General features: G+C 52.8%; 1 protein-coding gene across 1 annotated transcript; it reads right to left on the bottom strand.

Moving 5' to 3' along the window:
* Nucleotides 1-171: 171 nt before the first annotated feature.
* On the bottom strand, nucleotides 172-22,095 carry FASLG (Fas ligand). The gene is made up of 4 exons (XM_014576381.3): nucleotides 7,006-22,095; nucleotides 6,769-6,814; nucleotides 5,596-5,649; nucleotides 172-4,571 (listed from the first exon to the last, which is right to left on the bottom strand). The coding sequence occupies exons 1-4, from the start codon at nucleotides 7,759-7,761 to the stop codon at nucleotides 4,177-4,179; spliced, it is 1,251 nt and encodes a 416-aa protein (XP_014431867.3). The 5' UTR covers nucleotides 7,762-22,095; the 3' UTR covers nucleotides 172-4,176.
* Nucleotides 22,096-22,157: the final 62 nt, after the last annotated feature.

Here is a 22,157-nt window from a genome sequence, read left to right as displayed (position 1 = left end):
AAGCAGACACCCAGCTCTGCCCTCAGCACTTTGCAAGGGTTGGTGGCATTTTCCAGATAGGGAAACTGAGGCACCTCCTTCCTCTGCAACTGCCCCTTAGCCAGCACCTGGTGTAACACGCCCCCCCCCCCCCACCCTCAGCTTCCTAGAGCCGAAACATTGTCATCAAAACCCCACGATGCACAAAACGTTTCCTGCCACGATGGAAAAGCCCCTCGCCGTTGTCCGTTTGACACAGAGCTGGCCTCCTCGCTGACGGGAGCCTGGCCCGCTGCAGCCGTACGTGTCTAGGGGTTCCAAGAAACCAGCCTGCGCCCCACCACGAACAGGAGCAAACCTCGGTGGCATGATTCACTCCAGCCCTCTCCTTGAGCACCCTTTCTGGGTCAGGGTTCGCCCCACCCTGGCAGGCTGCTGCTCGGCTCAGACCAGCCTGTGGCGGTAGGCACTGCTGCCAGTGTCCTGCAGGGGCCGAAAGTCCATTTAGTCCGGGGCCGAACAGTCGGTGGTCACCTGAGGAGGGTGAGCGTGATGCGCGTGGCACAGAGGCGACTGCACACCCAGACAGCATGCACGGGGCCTGCGAGGCTGCGACAAGCCAGCCCCGGGCACACGGGCCGCTCGGGGAGTCCTGCCTCTCCCCACAAACTGACCCTTGCCAGATCCAAGCTTCCTCCAGCCCTCTCTACAGGATCAGCAGCGCCAAGGAGAAACCCTCCCTCCCAGCTTCTGCTCTCTGCTCCCCTAGCCTGTCCTTGGACCCCCACCTGCCTTTTCAGCCCCCCAAGATTTGTTGTGGGGTCTCTCGGTCTTCCACCCTGGTCTGCACTGGGTGTGTCCCCCCCACAAAGCACCACGAACCGCCACACCCCAGCACTCACCCCGGAGGCACCACGGGTCAGCAGACACCTGTCACGACACCGCAGGCTCCACGGGAGAGGGCAAGAGAGGCCCAAAGCCGGCTCGCCCAGGAAAGGCGGGATGGCGCCTGCTTAGTCCGACCCTTGGAACGCAGTCACCGTCTAAGACGTTGACGTAGGAGAGGCCCCGAGACGTGGCAGTTGGCGACCGTGGGCCTGCTCCGTGCCCAACGCGGAAGAGGATCACAAGGGCAGATCCTCCAGTCGCCGAGCCTGGGTGCACCACCTCCCGGCTTTCACCTCCCACCTTCGTCTTCACCGCTGGGGGTGGCAGAGCTAGGACGAGGTCCACCTGCTTCCCGCCCCAGAGTCTTAACCAACTACACCCCCTGCCTCCCCCCCCTCCCAAACGGCATGGGGTTCAAAAACCAGACCGGGAGCCAGAGACTGTGGCTGGAGTCCTGCCCTTCCGTATTGTTCCTCGCTCTCCTCCCTCGCTCAAGCATGCACCAGATGATCCTCCATAGGCTGCCTGCTGCGCTGAGGTTGCCACGGAGTCACTTGGTAGCTGAGGATTCACACCTTGATGCCAAATGGCTTCTTCCCCCATGACAATCATGCACCCACCACCTGGAAAAGACTGGCAAGTCCTGAAATCAGAACTCAGATACCTGATCTTGTGCCAAAGTTCACACCTGACCCATGCGTCCGCCCCGCGTCAGAGCACACTGGCACAGCACGGTGGGAGGTTAGAGGAGGGGTCAGAATTCGCACCCAGATCCAGACTCCAATCTTTATCGTAGCCCATAGAAATATCCAGTTAGGAACACCCTGGAATTTGAAAGCACTCACACCTGACCCCTCTAACACAGACGGGTGAGGAGAGGCGGGTCAGTGCTTAGCTCTCACGAACTCCAAGTTCCTTGCTGCATGCATGAGAGGAGGCAGATCACTCTTAGAAAAATAACATTATTTATTTATTTCAACCGTACAGAGCGAGCTAGGGAGCGACGCAGCAGGAGCGGAGACGTTTACCTGCATGGCCGCTCCGCTGTGTTGTGTGTCATCCATTCCTCGCACCCAGGGCTTACGCTGCAACCTTCCTGCAAGCTCCAAGTCCTGGTGTCACTGCCTGGGTAGCCCCAACACAGGCCTTCGGGCAGCAATGCCTTGTGCTCACTGGCATGGCCCGGCCTTCGCGGAAATGGCCGCCCAAAACCAGAATAGGCAAGTGACAGAACAGGAGGGATACAGGCGAGCCGTTCTTGTGGGTGTGGCCAGGGGAGGTTCTGCTGCGGCTCGGCCTGGCGGTTTCCCCCCTACGGCCTGGCCCTGGACACATGGCTCCCTCAGCCTCAACAGCCATCCTGCCCTGGGGTCGGAGAAAGCCGGTTTGCTGAGGACAGGGGCCAGGAGCGGGTTTGTTCGGAGACCCGGCTCTGGAGACCCCGGGGAGAAATCCGTGGCTTCCTTCCCTTTCCCTGTTGTACTGTCCTCAGTTCTCTCGCACTCTCAACGCCTGGGCCGCCACCCCCCCTTTCCTCGCCCAGGGCCTGCCCAAAGTGAGCCCCAGCAACCCCTGGGCACTGGGGTTTTGGGGGACCTGAAGGTGGGGCCCAGGGAACTGGGCAGTGGTGGGTAACAGTGGCGCATGTTGGGCTGGGCTGGGGGAGGGGCTTAGAAGTTCGGAGGACTGGAGGCAGTTGGAGGCCATAGGGGGGTCCGTGGCAGCTGGGTTGCACTGGGGAGGCTAGGAGACATCGGGGGAGGTGCTGGGGGCGAGTGCCCGGAAGACAGCTGAGGGATGCTGGGGTGGGTGGGGGGAGCTCAAAAGAAGGTGCTGGGATCTGTTGGGGTGCTGTGGCCCCTGGAGGCTCGGGGAGGGGCTGGCTCGGAGCTAGGGAGGCTGGGTGGGGAGAGGGGGCTGTTCTCTCCTCACCTGTTCCCTGGCCACTCCCGGCCTTGCTCCCTGGCAGCAGCTGAGCCCCCAGGGAGACAAGAGGCTGCTCAGCAGGCCCCACTGCGCCCCGGGGAGCCTTGTGAGGTCGCCTGGCTGGCTGCATGGCCCTCGCCGCCTGCCCCATCTCTGGGGGTTGCTGGATTCCCCTCCAGCACCTAGGAGTTCCAGGGGCCAGTGGGGTGGGACCCTGGGCTATTCCAGCTGCCCACGTGGGGGAGGGCAGGGTTTGGGTAGGGCCAAACCCATCTCTGGAGCGTCACTTCCAGGCGCCCGTGCACAGAGCAGGGCGGGGGCTCCCCACAGAGCCCCTCCCGGCCCGGCTGCAGAGCTCCAGCCCCGGTTCCGAGGAAGGCAGTGGCCGGGGGGGGGGGGGGGGGGGGGGGGAGCTTGCTCAAACCCCGGGAACAATTCTGGGGGTCTGAGCCAGAGTCATTGCTGGTTCCTAAGCCACTGCCCTCCACGGAGCCCTGCCCAGTAACGCCCCCAGCAGGCTGCTGGACCATGCCTGAGGGGGCCACGCGTGGCCCGGCAGTGAAGCCATTAAAAACGGGGTTTTCCCTCCCCCAACGTCGCCATATAGACCCTCGCTTCTTACCCGCCATGACATGCAGCCCGAGGAGCCCTGGAAGCAGAACGAAGCCATTCCCAGAGTAACACCCTCCCCTGCTCCCCGCCATCCCCTGCAGACACGGCGGCGCTTGCAAGAGCAAAGGGTAAGGCGCTAAATGGCCACGCATCACATGAATGCTCCCCAGAAACGATGGCATCCCGTGCCAGGCAGCGCCCTCCCGCCTCCATGAGAGCAGCGAAGACCAGCCACTGGCTGGAGAACAGCAGGAGGGGCTTTCCCAATCGCCATTGCTCTGCCCACAAACACACATCAACCCCAGACATGCACAGCCCCTCTTCTCCCCGCTCCCCAGCCTGGGGGAGAGGCACACAAACACCCGGCCTCTCCGGGGGACCAAACACCGGCTCGGTGGGTAAATGACATTTTCCCAAGGCAGAATTTGGCCCGATGCATCAGCTTCTTTCTCAGGTAGCAGCTGCTCCCCTGGAGCGAGTAGTGAGTTTCGAGGAGACCTTTCCGATCGCAGGTGTTTCTCAGCTACACTCAGGTTTTCCTAGGGCGAGCCACGTAGTTCCCAAAGTCCAAGTGTCAATCCTCGGAGATCTGACCGGTCCCAGATCGCTTCGACGGTCTCATGTCAAAGGCCAAACAAAGGATTTCGGGTGGGCTCCTTGCAGGCCAGCACAGGTTCCGAGCGGCTCTGTGAAAGTCCCCTGGACCATAGGGTACCCAGCTCCTGCTCCCATCAGTCGCGAGGGCTGAAAGCGACTCTTGGGGGGCCAGCTCTAAAGTTTGTATAAACCAAAAAACGTCTTGCTTTCCTCGAAATTCACCAGCGCTGCGTCAGAGACGTTGACGTACAAGCTGTCTGATTTGGTGAGGTTGAACAAAGCGCCCAGATAGCTGCCCCGGGCCCACATCTTCCCAGCGGCACAGTAGTTCAGCTTCTTGTCCTCCATCAGCACCTGGCTGGTGGGGTAGGCGGGGTTGCGCTTGAAGACCACGTGGTCCAAGGCCTGGCTGCTGCACACCTTGCCTCGGAAGAACACCTTGGAGTACACGAAGTACAGGCCCGTCTCGTTGATCGCCAGCCCCCGCTGCCGGTACTGGATGCTGGAGGTGAAGGCGTGCCCGAGGGTGGTCACCCACTCCAGAGGGAGGGCCTTCTGATCCGCCTTGCCTGGGAACAGAGATTAACAAGCAGCTGTTAGACGTCGGCACGTGCGGGCGAACCGTTTTCAAGTCTCTCCAGTCACGGGCAAGTCCCATCACCTCAGCTTCTTTCCGTGCAGCAGGGATGATGCGTGTCCAGCTCGGAGCCAGGCGCCGAGTTCGGTCATGCACGTCAAACACGTCTGCAGCCTCCAGGCCAGGGGGTTACCCAACCCAAAGGCAAAGCAAAAAACCCACCTGGGGTCCATATGAACAGCCAGACTGGGTCAGACCAAAGGGCCATCCATCCCAGTGTCCGGTCTGCCCACAGTGGCCAATGCCAGATGGCCCAGAGGGAGTGAAACAAATGGGGAATCTTAAGCGATTCCTTCTGTCACCCACTCCCAGCTTCTGACAGGCCTACCCATCCTGGTTAGTAGTCACTGATGGACCTAAATGGCTCCATGAATTTATCTAGTTCTTTTTTGAACCCTGGTAAAGTCCTGGTCTTCACAACCTCCTCTGGCAAGGAGTTCCACAGGTTGACTGTGTGCTGTGTGAAAAAAATACTTCCTGTTGTTTGCTTTAAGCCTGCTGCCTATTCATTTCACTGGGTGACCCCTAGTTCTTGTGTTGTGAGGAGTAAATAGCTCTATTCCCTTTCTCCACTCCAGTCATGATTTTATAGCCCTCTATTGTAACCACCTCTTTAGTCCCCACTTTTCCAAGCTGAAAAGTCCCACTCTTACTCATCTCGCCTCATATGGCAACCACTTCCTACCTCCCTCCCTCCCTCCCACACCCAATAACTTTTGTTGCCCTTTTCTGAACTTTAGGTAAAGTCCCAGAGGAAACCAATGGGGAAAGGAGAAGTGGGAATAAATCAAAGCCATGAGGTTCCACATGTCAAATCTGGAAGGTGCATGAGCCACAGGGAACGCTGCTGCTCCATAGCTAGATGGCTAACTAGGAAGTAACCCACCCACCGCTTTCCTCATCAACACACCTGGCTTCTTGTGGCCATTGGTTTCCTCTTTACCCGTGTCACATACCTGTTAAATGTGCTGCCTTCTTGATCACCTTCTCTGCTGTTGCATCAAGAAGTCCTGCATTAACACGGAGATGCAAAAGAAGGCTGCTTCAGGCTTCGTGGTGAAGCCAGCGTAAGGAAATTAACAATGGGAAGGGAGTCCCTTCCAGGGAATTACAGAGACCCCGTTTCCATGATCAGGGGCTATACTTCAACAGGCAGATTAACTGACTAACCCAGGACACGGCTGCTACAGGGCAGCATTCAGGTAAATACTGGGGTTGCGTCAATTTAAAAAGAGAATAGGGCAGTTTTGCCACAGTGAAATGTGGAAGACCCCTGAAGACAAACAGCAAGTCTGTTGAACGTCAGCAAATCTTTGGACAAAGGGGAGGAAAAAGCAGCCGCTCTAGCGCGGTTACATTTTTAAGATAGAAGCAAAACCATTTCCCAAGGTGCTTCCTCTCCAGCTGTTTTCTAAACTGCACTGAAATGGACACACTTCTCCAGAAAGTTGCGATTTTGATGGAACATTTTCCAGCTGGGAAAACATTTGGAGACTAAATGCTCAGTTGGCTTTAGTTACGCAGCCTGTTAACCAGACACGCCAACACTGGCGCTGCATTTTAAGAGAGGCAAAAAGTTAAGGGGGAGCAAAGGGGAAATAATAATATAGGAAAACTGGACACTGATCTGCTGCCATTTTCCGCTCTCCGCATATGTGGGTGTCTCACAGCATAGCAGGAAAGCCAGTATCTCATCTTTCCAGTGAAGTACAAGCTGGCACGTCCATCACCCATGAAAGGGGAAGGCGGGGCCCTACCTGCAGAGCTGGAATCCAAATCAGGATGTGAAAGTTTGCAGGGATTTTGGGGATTCAGATCTGGGGCTGGGCCCCTTTCTAATCAATGCTCCTTGCATTAGCCAAGTTTCTTCTAGTCCTCACGCAGACGGGAGACCCCTACTGGCCCCCCAAACCGACGGTACGCCCACTTACAGCTACAGCCGCCCAAGAGAACACAGCATCTAGAAAGCACCCGAGCCACAGGGCTGTAAATGCACCATCTGCCACCCCAACAGAAGGTGGGGCAGGGGCGGGGGCAGGAAGGGGAAGGGGAAGAGATGCTGCCGCTGGCGGAATTCCTGGTGGGGTTCCCCCCCCAGCTGACACGCGTTGTGGGGTAAGGTGGCTCACCTAGGCGCTTCTCCGCAGATGAAGGGACGTGCCCGGTGCTGATTTGCTGTCAAAACAGAAAAGGGACAAGTTCACACCGAGTGACCCACAGTGGCCTCAGCAACAGGCCGATCCTCAGGTGGGGTAAGCAGGTGCCAACTTCAATCCGGTTGCACCAATCCGTGTCCACTACTGGTCTAGCTCAGCTCTCTCATTTCTGGCTACTCCTACATCAACGGGCACCCAGACAGACGTTACCTCTCGGAGCTCAGCCAGGTCCTTCTGCAGCTGGACGATCTTAAACATCCCCAGCCCCACTCCGGCCAGCGCCAGCAGGGCCAGCAGAAAAACCACCAAGAAGCAGAGGCGCGAACCATCCCTGGTGTTGCTCTGTTTCCTCCTCCTCCTCTCTGGCACGGGCGGCGGGCAGGAGGCGACGGGCGCAGGTGGGGCGCACGTGGGGCTGGCGCAGCTGTCCACCCAAAAGATCTGGGGGTAGACGTAGTTCAAGTTCTGCTGCATGGCGGGAAGCGGAACGGCTGGGCCGCGCCGGCTAGGGAGCGCCTCTGTCATGCGGCAGCTAAATCCGGCCGTGTCAGCCTCAGACTGAGCCCCGGGAGGGAAGCCGGCACCGCCTTTATACGCCTGCATCGCCCTAGCAGAGAGGGATCTACTCAGACGTGAGTCTAAGCAGCCTGAGACAGCAGCAGCAAACCTCAAAGAGCTTCCGCCCACCACCTTCCGACGTAAGACGCTCACCCTGACTGCGGCTCCCACAGGCAGGGGGCAGGCATGCAAGGTGCTTCTGAGCAAGCAGCTCCGGGGTGCACCTGCAGCCTCCTTGAGCGGCCCCCATGAGCCAGCACCACCCGAGTCAGGAAAGGGTAAAGAGGGTGGAAGAGGGGAGGGTTCCTGTCCTGGGCTCACCTGGGAGCGAGTAACCACATTGGAGCAGGAAGCTGCACACTCCTCTGCCACTCCTTTCCAGCGTGGCCATGCTGGGCCAGGCTCCATTGGCCGCTGCCGGCTCTGACAGCCAGACCTGGGCCTGGCTACGGAGCAAGGGCAAAGAGAAAGCAGGGTGGTCAGGGCTGCAGGCTTAGTTCAATTCCTGTGTGACCTGGGAGCAACCAATGAACGGTCCTGTGCCTCGACCCCCCTCCAGCCGTGAAGGGGACCCAACGGCACCACCTCTTCACGTGTAACGCCCAGCCAACCCCTCCTCCGCAATGGGCTCTAGGGGCAATTTTACGTCACCGCCTCACCCCACAGCAAGAGAGTCCATAAAAGCTGGCTGTGGAGTGACAGGAGGCAGAATAAAAATGTTTTCCGGAATCTAGGTTGGTTTGTTTTTAAATTCCAGTGGCTACTGTGTGCACGTCTGTCTAAGCTTATGCCCATGTCTAGCTCCGGAGAAGCTGGCGTATTGGGCGTGTCTCTATCGACGCACAGACCTGCGGTTGGTAGCTTCGCCTTCGACACGCCTCCTCCGGAGAGTCCGAGGCCAGAAGGCAGCACGTGTATGCGGCTCAGACTGTTAGCCACTCGCGACACAGGGATCACAGTGGGCCGAACGTACCGAGCAGGCCTGGGCCCCAGCCGGAGCCAAAGGCATTGCAGGAGCGGACGCCAGCACGCTTTTCCCAGCCTGCACGCTCGGTTCTATTTCCTACCACTTGACGGGTTGTCAGACGTGTCCTCGAAACCCCGACACCAACCCCAGGCACCCGCCTGCCCTTTGAAGACGCTCACCACAGTTGTGCACTGAAGCAGCGTGTTGCAGTGAATGAGGTTTTGGAAACCCATGTGGGAACCCCTCCTAACCTACATTTCTTCACATTTCAAGACATTAAAAAAACCCCACCAGAACCCAGCACTGTTCCCCTGCCCCACAGCCACCCTATCTCCAGGGTCTCAGCCTCCCTGTTACGCATGGTTGGGTCCCACTGGTGTTCCGATGGTACCCATGCTGGCCAAGCCGACGTCAGTCACTTCAGAACAGTGTTCCAGTCCAGGCATGGGCCTCACTTCTGCCTGGCTGCTACACTGTTTGAACTAGAGAAACACTGAAAAGATTTGGGCTGAGTCTTAACGGCCCCAAAGTTCCATGTGGTTTGGCTCAGAGGTTCTGGTTTGGGGTCCGCTCTCGTTGTTTGGCTCTGTGTGCACCAACTTTCCCACTCAACTGGCCAGCAGATGCAGACAGGGTCCAACGCAGACCCTCTTAGGGAAATACTGTGGAGCCGAGAAAATAAGATCTGACGCTCAGGCGGGACGAGTGGCTTAAACGCTATTTTTTTGGGCCCACAAAACTGTATCACAAGCCTCCCAACCTCAAAAGCACCCACCCTCATTGGGGACCAACTGCCCCACCCCGGACTACACTTTGTTCAACTATTGGCTTCACTGCTGGGCACCACCCAGCCTCTCCCTGCCACGGTGCAAGAGCAGGAAGGTTGCCAACACAAGTTGGACCTTACAGAAAATAGCTGAGTCACGAGGCTTTGACCCGCCTCGCTAACACCAGATGGAGCAGGAGAGCGCACCTCAAGCTTTTGGAGTGTCCCTTATGTCCCTTTCCTTGCTCCCAGTACCACGGGAAGGCTGAATGTCTCACCTGTGGCAAGCCAGATCCCAGTTACAACCGCCTGGGATAATGCTGCAGGCTCCCAGGGTAGACAGCACCGGTTGACTGGGTTGTTTGGTTGTTAGTGAAGAAGACCCCTTGGCTCAGAAGGAAGGGGAGAGACGTTCCTAGGTGTGGTGGGGGCAGGGGAAGGAGACAGAAGGGCACCACTTTACCCAGGAGAACAGGCATTCCTGTATTTCCCTTCATTCCGGGGGACCTGGGAAGTGCTCCCAGACCCTGGGGGGAACTATGTGCCCGGTCTGTTTATGACTGATTATGCATGACCAAGGACACACCCTGGTGTAAGCTTCCTGCATTAATATTGTTCTTCCATCCGTCATTCGATAACTTAGGCTTAACCTCACGAGCTGGACGTTACTCGGCCGGAGGGCACACTCCAGCAGCCGCTATTTCAGAAGCCTTTCAACCATCAGTATTTGCACACCTCGGGCTAACACGCATGTCTGTTTCAGGGCTCGACACCGTGCATAGAGCAAGCAGGATCCTTTTGGTGGGTTTGTGGGCAAGACACAAGCACCCAGAGCCTCTCTCAAATGTCAAAAAATTGTTTGCTTGTCACCCACTGCTTCCTATTAACGCATATCTGATTGTGTTGGGTGGGACGAGACACCGATGAACAGCTTCTGCAGCTCAGCCCTCGGTGGCTTCTTGATTTCCAGCTGCAGACAAGCAGCACTGCAGTAAACACCATGCAATGCGGCTAGCCAAGTCCCCTGATTGTTTTCGCACCGGGGAGCTGTTGGCAGCCAACTCTGTCATCTCTTCTGGACACTTCCCGCTGTGTCCCACCTGGGCTGGGTGCTGAAGGTCACAGACGGCAGATCAATGGCAGCAAAGCTGTTCCTAGGTCCCGTGTCACTGCACCTTCTGGCTGAAGGCTCGCTGGAGTTCAGTTCTGCATGCCAGATTGGTTCTGCAGCCAAACTCTCCCAGCCGGAAGGCCTCTTCTCTCACCCCTCACAAGATCCCACCTACATGCTGGGGGAGCCCGTTATATTGAGTATGAAATGCCACATTAAATAGGAGCTAATATTTAAATATAAAAATGTGCATGGTAAGTGGGAATTGTTAAGCTATGCTTGATTCGATTCTCATCCCCCTCAAATTCCATAGGTAAGAAACCACCCTGGTTCAGAGGAAAGATGAAGGGTGAAATATGTAATTTTAAAAAATATTTTTTATCTAATGGAAAAAAACTGAAAAGACAGCCAGGAGTCTTTTCCCAACTCAGGAGTTGGGAAATGCAGACAACTGATAAAGGAAGCTAGAACTCTCGGCCAACAGAGTAAAGGATAACTAAAAGGAATTCTTCAAATGTATCCGCAACAAAGTTTAGCAGTGGCATAGATCCCGTTCTAAATAAAGATGACACGCTTTGGAGAGACAGGGACTGGACTATGACACCGCACTCTAGTGTCCACGCTTCAACAGAGCCACGGGCGAATGGGAAACGGTTCAGAGGAGAGCCACAAATATGAACAGAGAGCAGGAAAAAAATCCGTGGGGGGGAGAGAACAACAAAGCTCGGTCTATATAGTGTACCTGAGACATTACCTTGGTGCACAAGGACTGAAGGAGCCAGACCACGATCCAACGATGCGGAGGGAAAGCTAGACACATTCTGACTAGACATAGGGAGACACATTTTCAACAGTGAGTGTGCTCTGCCATTGGAACCACTTCCTACTGAGGGGTCAAGTCCCTACCTCTTGACATCTTTAACTGGATGCCTTTTAAAGTCTAGCCTCTAATTGGGTCAGAAGTTAGGGGATTGGCACAGGGGTTCCTGTCTCTGGCCTGTGAAATGCAGGATCATGCTAGGTTATCGTAATGGTCTCTTCTGGCCTTAACAGCTGTGCCTATCTTGGTATCCTCACCATAGCTAACGCCTGGTTTGCTCGTGTAGTGGGCACGGGGGCCAGGACCAGTGTCTACACGGTGCTGGGGGTAACTCATGGGGCCTGACCAAGTTGCAACTAGGTCATCCAATAGTGCAGAATGTATTACTCTGACACAGGACTCTTCCTCCTCTGGGGTCGTCTACCTACCTACCCTGGACAGAGGCCAGGAGATACGACTGCACGTTCCCAGCAGAGGACACTTGGATCACACTTTGGAAAGAGCCGTGCCGGGAAAGCAGAGCTGTCCTATTTCTGATGCAGCCCCCACGCACTGGTATCTGACTCTGTGGCAAGCACCACCGGTAAGGTTTTGTTTCATAATCACAGGGGTTTTAACACTTCGCTTCGCTTCCTGAGCTGCCGATCAGCGAGGCACATTCAGCTTAGCAGAAGTGACGTGTTTACAGGGGATGTGACCCCCTGAATCAGCGGCCCTCCAGGAAAACCTTCCCCTGGCACACACTTGACTCAACTGTGAAGCCCTTTTAACCAACAGCAGGAGCATTTTGCTTTCCCCTAGCACCTTCCCTGGTGAGAGCATCGAGCCCCTCCCTAGCACTGCTCCCAGGCAGTTAGCTTAATGTTATCCCTGGTTTAGAGAGGGAAACAGAGGCAGAGAAAAGTGCAATGTCTACCCAAGGTCATGCACCAAGCAAGTGGCCAAGCCATGACTAAATCCCAGAGCTGGACTAGTGACCAGTGCGCACACGCACCCCACAGCTGCCGTACACTAGCCTTGCCTCCAGGGGAGTCCTCACCCTCAAGACGCACGCCCCACAGCTGCCATACACTAGCCTTGCCCCCCAGGGGAGTCCTCACCCCCAAGACGCACGCCCCACAGCTGCCGTACACTAGCCTTGCCCCCAGGGGAGTCCTCACCCCCAAGACGCACGCCCCACAGCTGCCGTACACTAGCCTTGCCCCCCAGGGGAGTCAGCTGCCCTACACTAGCCTTGCCCCCCAGGGGAGTCAGCTGCCCTACACTAGCCTTGCCCCCCAGGGGAGTCAGCTGCCGTACACTAGCCTTGCCCCCCAGGGGAGTCCTCACCCCCAAGACGCACGCCCCACAGCTGCCGTACACTAGCCTTGCCCCCAGGGGAGTCCTCACCCCCAAGACGCACACCCCACAGCTGCCGTACACTAGCCTTGCCCCCAGGGGAGTCCTCACCCCCAAGACGCACGCCCCACAGCTGCCGTACACTAGCCTTGCCCCCAGGGGAGTCCTCACCCCCAAGACGCACACCCCACAGCTGCCGTACACTAGCCTTGCCCCCCAGGGGAGTCCTCACCCCCAAGACGCTGGCCCCTGCTGTGAGCAGTGAAGTTACAGGCAGCTGAATGGTGCCCCCTCCATAGTGCTCACCCAGCAGGCCCTCCCCCTTTTCTTCCCCTGGGGGCTCCCTCGAGGCAAAGGCCTGGATCAGCTCCCAGGAGCTGCAGCCTCTTTGCAGAAGGCTGTCCCGAAGCCACGGGCTCGGGCAAGGCGACATGCAGAGCCACGCGGGCAGGTAGATCGGCAGGGGTCTCTGCTGCACAGTACAACTCAGGCTTTGGGGGGGGGGGGGAGCTCCTCTATCCGCTCCTACAAGAGCAGGACACTTTCCAAGGTCTTGGCCCCTAGAACGAAGTGTGGGAGGAGCGAAGGGTTTGCTGGTTTTATCTAATAAACTGCTCCAAACAGCTTGCCTGCTAGCCACAGAATGGCACAATGAGCAGTGGGAGCCAGAGCTTAGAGGGTCTCTAAATCCCCCCTCTAGCCATGCAAACACGACAGATTACAATGCTTAATTATGGAGCATCGCCCAGGGCATCCACCAGACAAGGAACCTCTGCTGGTATTCTGGGGTTTTTAAAGCAGGCGGTAGGGAAACTCCCGAAGGCATCACTCAACCTGCACCGCCCTTCAGCGAGGCAGAGGGTTTAAGCCAATCCCAGGCACTAGGAATCCTCCCAGTTTCTCTCGAGCTGGAAGGACACCTGTCACTTCATTACCCTGCCCTGAGAAGCTGACACAGACTGAAACTCGGGGTTTGAAGATGAGAGAGATTCTCCTTGATGCTCTGCCCACAGCGTTCTGTGGTCTGGACGCCACCCTGCAAGTGTTCCAAGCCAAGTGGAACATATTTATACTCAGCCCAGCGAAACAGATATTACTCTGTTCCATGTTATTGCACCTTGCCCAGAGAAATCAGCAGAACCCAGTGCAAAGTCAGCTGCTGTTTCAGATTTTCTCGGCTCCGTGCACAGCAACGCCCACTGCCTGGAGGACTGGCTTCTTACCTTCTGAGATTGTCAATATTTCTGCACGGAGGGTGGAAATTGGATACTTGGGTCTAAATGTCAGATGCCTGAAATACACAGCTGGAGCGTGCAGATGGTTGTGGATGGAGAAAGATACTGCCCGCAGCACACTTTCCCATGCTGTACATGCACAGCAATACATCACTTGCTGCCATCTGGTGCCTGCCAAATGGGATTCGCCTTCTTCTTCTACCTGCAATTAGCCTTTCAGAAGTGGGGAATTCCTTCCTTCCTTCCTGAATGCGAGCTGGAAACAGCTTCAGGTCTGAATCATACGACTCCCCTACATGCAGACACGAGTGATGGCATGAACACGGGCCAGTCCTTTTACTGGATAGCACAGCAGTGTCTGTACTGCTGCCCGGTGCATTTCAGTGGTTGGAACGGTACCTTCACAGCGCCAAAAACCCACCGCAGCAGTTAAATGACTCAGGCTCATGCTAGAGGGTTAAAAGGAGCCCTGCTCAGGTGGCGGGCTGGGCTCTGAAACCTAGTGGGGGGAGGGGAGTTTCAGAGTACAGGCTCCAGCCCAAGCGGAAGCCTCTACCCAGTTATTTTGAGCCCCATGAGCCCAAGTGAACTGACCCTAGCTCTTAGTTTAGTGCTGTGTTTGGTTTTAAGTGTCCTCACTGCTCCTCTAGTTTCCAGACTAAATCCTGGGAAATGTTTGCTCTCCATTCATTTCCTCTGAGAAGCTCTGCACCTCCTCTGATCCTCCTTGATGCTGCATATGAAGACAGGAAACACGCTCGTTTTACAGATGGGTAAACTGAGGGATGATGTGACTACCTGGCTTTCCCAGCTCAGCCAGGAATAAAACACCAATCTCTGAGTCCCAGGCCACTGCTCTAGGCACCAGGCCACAGTATCTGCAAACAGAGTGCTGAGCTGGCTCCCTTTACAAAAGGGGCTTGCTGGGTCACAGGTGTCAAAGATGCTCAACCCCCACATTAGCCCTAATAACCCCAAACCCTGTATGCTTGAAAAAGAAGTGGGAAAAAAAACACACGAAGGCACCACCCTGAACGTGGAGGGAGTCTAGGGGTGGTGAGATGCAGGTCAGACGAGGTGATTAACGGTCCCTTACATAGGCAGCCAGGTGGGACACCTCTAATTTTCTTTGCTCTGGGCCACACCAGAGGCTTGGGGTCGCTGGTTAGTCGTGGGGTGAGCATCTCCCCACAGCCTGCAGGGGGCGCCGTCAGATGGCTGCATTGGCCTGTGCCTGAGCGTTAACTTTACGGGCCCCATTCTGTCCCCGTGGCTCTCACCGAGCTGCTCCATCCCTCAGTTGGGCTGCTTATTTCGCAGGGCCCTCCTGCAGACTCAGATACGACTCCTGGTGCGGGGCAGAACCCTGCCCTGCGCCAAGCTGGTGTGAGGCAAAGTTCAGGGATCACACCGAAAACAAGCAGGAGCATTAGTATACAGCCCCAGGAGCGACAGATGGCACCACGTGGATTCGATGGGACAGATCTCATGCCTGGGATATTGGCATAGTGGGGTGCAGACAGGCAGGGAAAACAGGAAGACGTGTCGCATTACACACCCATATTATATCCCCAACCAGGAGCAGAGCTGTCCCAGCCAGAGGCAAAAGGCAACAAGAAGAGGTTCTATAAAATACTTTAGGAGCAAGAGCAAGATAAAGGAATGTGCAGGTCTTCTACTTGGCGGAGGAGGAGAGCTGCTAATGGATGACCTCAAGAAAACTGTGGTGTTTAATGATGATTTTGCTTTAGTCTTCACTGAAAAGACGACCTGTGAACGCCACACTAAACATCAACATGGAGGAAGAAACAAGCCAAAATTGGGGAATTACAGGTTGAAGGATGTTTAGAGGAGTTGGATGTATTCGGCTGGCAAGTCTGATGGCATTCGCCCTAGGGTACTTAAAGAACTAGCTGAAGCAACCTTGAAACTTCTCTCTGAGAATTCCTAGAGGAAGGGTGGGATCAGAAAGCAGTGGAGAATGGCAGACATGGTACCTTTTACAATGGAACCAAGAGGTTGGGTGGAATTGGAGACCTGTTGGAAAGATACTGTATTCAATTATTTAACAATTTGCAAGCAGCCAGAGAATACCAAGCTTTTAAGCAATAGTCAATATGGATTTACCAAGAACAAATCATGCGAAACCGAACCATTTCCCTTCTCTGAAGGTTACTGGCCTAGTGGAAAGATGGAAAGCAGTCATTAGGCTAGATCTTGATTTTAGTAAAGCTTTTGACAGTCCCCCGTGACATTCTCATAAGAAAAAGAGGGAAATGCAGCCTAGGTGAAATTACTGTAAGGTGGGTACACAATAACCCCAAGGTGTACCCTGTCTGGGTGACAGACTAGGTGCACCGTCACACTGGGGCGATGTATCTGGCAGGGAATCTGCCCTGGGTCCAGTATTACATTTTTCTGCTCACGACTTGCAGACTGGAGTGGAGAGGATGCTTACTTATTTCCTGGATGAGCAAGGGGGAGGGACTGTAAGCAGTCTGGAGGACAGCATTAAAATTCAAAATGTCCTTGACAAACTAGAGAAGTGGTCGGGCAACAGGAGGCAACTGAATGAAAGTGCTACATTCTCACTTAGGACGGAAAAATCAGACGCACAGCTACACGCTGGGGAACAACTGGCGGGTGACGGCACGGCAGAGAAGGACCTGGGAGTTCCAGTGACTCACAAATGGAATACGAGTCAACACTATGATGCTCATGTTCTGGGGTGTGCTAGCAAGTGGGTCACGTGTAAGACACAGGTGGGAACTGTCCTGCTCTGCTCCTGGGAGGCCTTAGCTGGAGTCCTGTACCCAGGCCTGGGCAAATTGGAGAGAATCCAGAAACAACAAAAATGGTCAAAGGTTGAGATGACCCAGGAGGGAAGGCTAAAGAAACACGCTGAGTCTCGAGAAAAGCCTTTTCAAATGTTAAGAATGGGTCTGAGGACAGACACAGGCCCAGAGTGTGTTGGCAAGAAAGGAAGTGGCTGGTCTCCCACCTCTCTCCTGCACCCGAGGATGTAGCTCTGCGTGCCAATTTCCATGACACAAAGCAGAGCCAAGTGCTCAAACCACTTGTTACCACAGAGCTGGAGAAAAAACACCGTAACACCTCACTCCCTCTGAAGAGCATTTTCTGGCCTGCAGTCCCTTGTGCCAAACTCACCTTGGCCACCCTTGCTATGCCCATGGAAAGCAACAAGGCAGAGGTAGCTTCACTTCCAAGGTGTCTCACGTTCCAGTGGATACAAATTGACACCCAATCAGCAAGTCAGCCAGACCTCTGAGAATTAGCTTCTCCCTAGCCCTCCCTCTTGCCAGGAAGAACGGGGAGAGAAGGGTTGTGACCTCACCATCCCCACGTGCTCATGAGTCAGCTCCCACAAATCATGACACCAGCTTAAAGAAATACACCTGAATCTTGTACATTTGGTGTCCCTGATCCATGCACAGCTGTGGTTTGGACCCTGGAGGGGGAAGGGGGGAGCGCAGGGAGGCCGCACTCCCCGGGGTGGGGGAACAACGACAACAGTGCAGTGAAGTGCTTTGCTGGAGACTTTTCCCCACCACTCCCATGCTCCACCTCCTGCCATGACTGATTATCCTCAGCACTACAACAAAACAAAACAAAACAAACCATCTGGAATTTTGCACCTTTAGGTTTCCCAGAATTTTTTTTGTAACCATGAAAGCTAGAAACTGGGGGAGGAAGAGGGTTAAAATGAAAACTGATTTGCATCCCTGGGATTTTACAAACAAAACTAAATATTGCAAGATTTGTGATAAACACAAAAACAAATCACAAGAACAGGCTCTCTGGAATTCAATGCAGTAGCACTCCTTGGCATCTCATCCAAGCCTGACCCTGCTTTGTTTGAGACATCACAAGATGAAAGGAGCTCCCTCTTTTCAAGTCATTTCAGGTAAGAGTGGGTGGAGTACTTTGAAAGGAAGGTCTTTAATTTCTGGGGCTGTGTCCAGACTCGGGTTTTTTCGAAAAAAGTAGCCTTTTTTTGAAAAAATTTCACCTGCGTCTAGACTGCAGCCGCGTTTTCGAAATTAAATCGAAAGAACGCGGCTTTTCTTTCGACGGTGGTAAACCTCATTTCACGAGGAAGAACGCCTTTTTTCGAAAGTGCTCTTTCGAAAAAAGGCGTTCTTGAATGCCAATAGGGTTTTTTAGAAAGAGAGCATCCAGACTCACTCGCTGCTTTCTTTCGAAAAAGCGGTTTGCTTTTTCGAAAGTACTGCTTGCAGTCTAGACGCTCTTTCGAAAGAGGCTTTTTCGAAAGATACTTTCGAAAGAGGCTTGCAGTCTAGACATAGCCTAAGCCCAAGTTATGATCAATTTTGAGGAAGAGGCTTGGAAATTTAGCATCATGTTGATATAACTGTGAAATAGGAAACGAAAGATGATTTGAAAGCCCACATGAAGAGAGAAAATAAGCAACGAGGGAGCTTTAAATTCGAAGAGGTTTTTCATCAAAGAGATGTTGCTAGTAATAAAAAAAACTACTAGTGCATCAAAAGAGGATGCTGTGGTTCTCTGCCCTAGCGTTCACTGAGAAAAAGCTCCAAACAACTCTCTGCAAAGTGGCCTCATGTTTGGAAGCTCCTTCATGCTCTGGACCTCCAGTGGATGCAGATCCAAGTTACACTGACAGACTAAAGACCTGGGCTACATTGCAAAGTGTTGCTGGCATAACTTTGTTGATTGGGAATGTGAACACAATACCCCAACTCCACATTTATTTGGGCATAAGCTTTTGTGGCCTGGAACCCTCTGATACATAGCACCAGCTGCTCAACATCCCCTCACTTAAGTACATCACATGGTCAACAGATCTCTGCTTCCCCAGTTTCAATGGGCTGAGATTCCCATCAAATAACTGAATCGCCCAAATGTCATAAGTCTCTTAGCCCATTATCGTTTCTAACCTGGCATAGGACAACTCCCTGACAAAGCTTCACAGACAGAGCTGAAATTGCCTGACGTATCTGTGTCCATCCAGCAGCAAATTCAAATTCTTTTGAGCCTCTGAAGAAAGAAGGAATGAAGAGATACCGGCCAATATAACCGTACCTCTGTCCTTCCAGCACCAGGAATAGTCACTGAGAATTACCTGCCTGAACCAGGGATGTTAAAATGAGGTTAATTTACTAATTGAGTAGTCGGTAGAATTTTTTTTTATCAACTACTCAATTAGTCGATAGGGGAAAGCAGGGAGGCTCAGTCCTGGCTCGTGCCGGGTCCGGGACCAAACCCCCTGTGCCTTTCCTAGGCTTATTGGTTAGCCGACTAGTCACTTACACCCCTAGCATGCACTCCAGAGGCATTCACTGTGCTAGCTGTACTGAAGGGCAGAGTGATTAGTTGGAGCCGCTTGTCAGAGCTGTGAATGGAGTCGGATGTCTGTGGGGCTCTTCCTCTGAGTGGGTCGAACCCCTTCTCGTATGATCAGAAAGAGGTGCCAGTGCGAGCCAGCCTGCCTGGTCTCTGTTAAATCCGGTAGGTTCTGTTACAATTGGTACACAGGGGTCTTCTGGTCAGTGGCAAGGTAGGAAATGAGAGGGATGAATTGTGCCAGAGCAAAGGGATTATCAAATTTAGCAAGGATGGAGTTATTTCTGTGTAACGGGTTTGCTGGGGCATTGCTCAAAGGTGGCAGAATTAAGGTTGCACAAGGAAGGACCTTTAGCTCTTAATTTCTGAGTTTTAGACATTAGTGTTCCAGAGGGGTACTGGACACAGCCAGGCAAACTTAACTCTGCGTTAACAACATGCTGTGTTACTGCATTGCCCAGTTTATTTGGGGTTTTTTCAAACAAAAATCTTTTCTGTAGGACTATATGGCCATTCAGGCTGCTAGGAGTTATCACACCGGTTTGTGGGTAAGACACTGGTAATCAACCTGTGACCGGTTCGATCACAAAGGTCCCCTTGAGGCTGTCACCCGCTGTATGGAACCTGCCTACCTGCTCTCTGAGGCACGCCGCCACCCTGTCCTGTTGGGCCAGAAGCTCTGGTTCTCCGGCCAAGCCACCGAGTTGGGGTAACAGCACCCCAGCAAAGCAACAGACACTGAACCAGCTTGGCTCTGGGAAGGGCCGGCTATAAGGCTGTTGACAGCACGCAGGAACACAACCCCCAAAAGGGACTAAAACCTCAAATAAATCCATCTTACTCTAAATGTTTTACACAGAGAAAGCTCATTAGATTTGCTGTCTATCAATGAGAGAGATGCACACCTGTTATTCCTCCCAGGTAACAATTATTTCACTGGGTCTGACAAAAACTTTTCTTAAGTATAAAAAGCAGGATTTAAGTGATTGCATATGAAAACAGATCTAAGTTACTAAACCAAAACAAACAAAACATGCCAATTAAGCCTACTACACTAAGACAAATTGTTTCAAAGTATATTCCTCACCCTTGTCCTTATTTCAGGTAAAATGCTTCAAGACCATTGATTTTTCTTTGGCCTGGGTCTACAGCTCCTTGGGTGTGTCTAGACTACAGGGTTTTTTTGGAAAAAGCAGCCTTTTTCGAAAAAACTTCCCCTGCATCTAGGCTGCTGCTGTGCTCTTTGGAAAGTAAATCAAAATGGGGCAATTTTTTCGACCGCAGAAAATCTAGTTTTAACGAGGAAGAACACCTTTTTTTGAAAAAAGGCGCTATGTAATGCAAACTGTCGTTTTTTGAAAGAGCATCCAGACTACCTGGGTGCTCTTTCGAAAAAGCAGCTTGCTTTTTTGAAAGTACTGGTTGTAGTCTAGATGCTCTTTTTTGAAAGAGGTTTGCAGTCTAGATGTCCCCCTTCTGTCCTTAAGAGTTCTTTGTTTCCAGGTTACTGCATTTGTATCTTCTGAGGGTGGAGAGGCCATTTCAAAGGCCAACTGAAGACAAAAGACCAATTGCTTTCCATTCCTTAAATACTTTCCCCCAGCGTGGGAATCTTTTGTTCCCCCCCCTTATCTTCATGGAAAAATACCAGATTCAAAATAGATTCTAGCACCAGGTGATATGTTTTTCTACAGCCAGCCACAGTTTGGGCTTACAGGAAAAACAAGCCCATGTACAGATCATTGCCTTGACCACCGGACGACTAAGTTTCCTACAGTACCACTAACTGCTTTCACTAAAAGACTTAGATGCACAGAAACACACACATTTGGCAGATTGTAACTTTAAAAAAAAATGATAATTTATAGGATACATTTTGCTTAAAGCATCTTTGAGTTATGCTTTATGAAAATTGGCTTATGAATATGCATGTCACACAACCCTAGCTCTTAATACTGCATGTTGACTAGTCCTTCTCAAACGCTTGGCAAAGGGGGTAACAGATGGGGAAACTGAGGCAACGAGTGGTGAAATGACTTACCCCAGGAAGAGAATGTAGATCTGCTGAGTCGTCATCCAAGCCTCATGCTCACGCAGTGACTCCTAAGTATTCCTCCAGAGAGAACTGTCATGCTTTCCAATGTCTGGAGAGTCTTGCTGCTAAGGAGAGAAACCTCCAGATGTGAACGGTTTTAGTACATCCAAAACCTTTTAAGCACATCTGAGAAGAGAGGCTTGTCTCTCCTTCTCCACCCCCTTTCTTATTCCTGCCCAAAATGTATAGCGCCCCTTTCCCTGTTTTTAATAAATCTTGCCTTGGTTAAAGTTACTGTTGCAAGAGTAATGTCATGCAGATATCTCCAGAGAGGAGATAGCCACAACTGTGAAGGATTAGAAAAAAAAAAAAAAAAAACGGTAAAAAGTTTCTGGAAACTACAACCCTCACATAGTCTTGGCTAGGACCCACCTGCACAGGGAGACACTCAAGGCCTAGCAGGCACCAAGAGCTAGCAGTGATATTAGGGATGTGAACAGGTAACCATCACCTACAGCCATATGGAAAGATATTAAATGTTCAAGGCTCCAATCGCTTAGTTTCTTTTTTGTGAGGTTATTGAAGGCTATAGGAGACGGCAATAATTAGCAAGAGGTCAAGATTGAGACTAAAAAACAAACCACAGGCCAAACAACTTCTTGCCTGAGGAAATGTGACAGCCCACCTACTTTTTCTGCAAATGAAGTTCTTGGTAAGTTACAATTAAAGATATAGAAACAAGAAAAAGTTGCACAAATTAAGATTCTTGCCAATGAAACAAACAATAAATCCACATTTATAGCTGCTACAAGTGGTAAACTAGCTCATTTATAATTACAGCAACCTCTAAAGGCCCTGAGATCAGGACTCCCTGACGCAGGTTACTCTTCAAACAAATAGTAAGAAACAGTCCTTGCTCTAAGAGTCTACACTCTAAATTAGGAATGTAAAATCCTGTTTAATTTGTTAACCAGTGAAATGTTACGTTTAACCAGTTAACTGCTTAAATGGGGGAGAAGGGGAAGGGGAAGGAAGGCCACTCCAGCCTGGCTGGACTGAAGTGGCCCCCTGCCGTCACACATGGTGAGAGGATAAATCAAAGCAGAGAGGCAAAGGGACTTTTCTAAGATGCAGGAGTAAATTCCAGGTTTCCTAGTGCCTCAGTCAGTCCAGTGTCCTATAAACT

The sequence above is a fragment of the Pelodiscus sinensis genome, chromosome 9, assembly GCF_049634645.1.
Source record: "Pelodiscus sinensis isolate JC-2024 chromosome 9, ASM4963464v1, whole genome shotgun sequence".
NCBI classification, from domain to species: Eukaryota; Metazoa; Chordata; order Testudines; family Trionychidae; genus Pelodiscus; species Pelodiscus sinensis.
This window is presented reverse-complemented; position numbering and strand designations above follow the sequence as displayed.

Excerpts from the sequence above, each read along its gene's own strand:
- FASLG (XM_014576381.3), bottom strand. The coding sequence starts at position 7,761 with ATGGAGCCTGGCCCAGCATGGCCACGCTGGAAAGGAGTGGCAGAGGAG. Across the intron at positions 6,815-7,005 it reads ACCTGGCTGAGCTCCGAGAG|CAAATCAGCACCGGGCACGT; the intron begins GTAACGTCTGTC and ends CTGTTTTGACAG. Across the intron at positions 5,650-6,768 it reads ATCTGCGGAGAAGCGCCTAG|GACTTCTTGATGCAACAGCA; the intron begins GTGAGCCACCTT and ends GTGTTAATGCAG.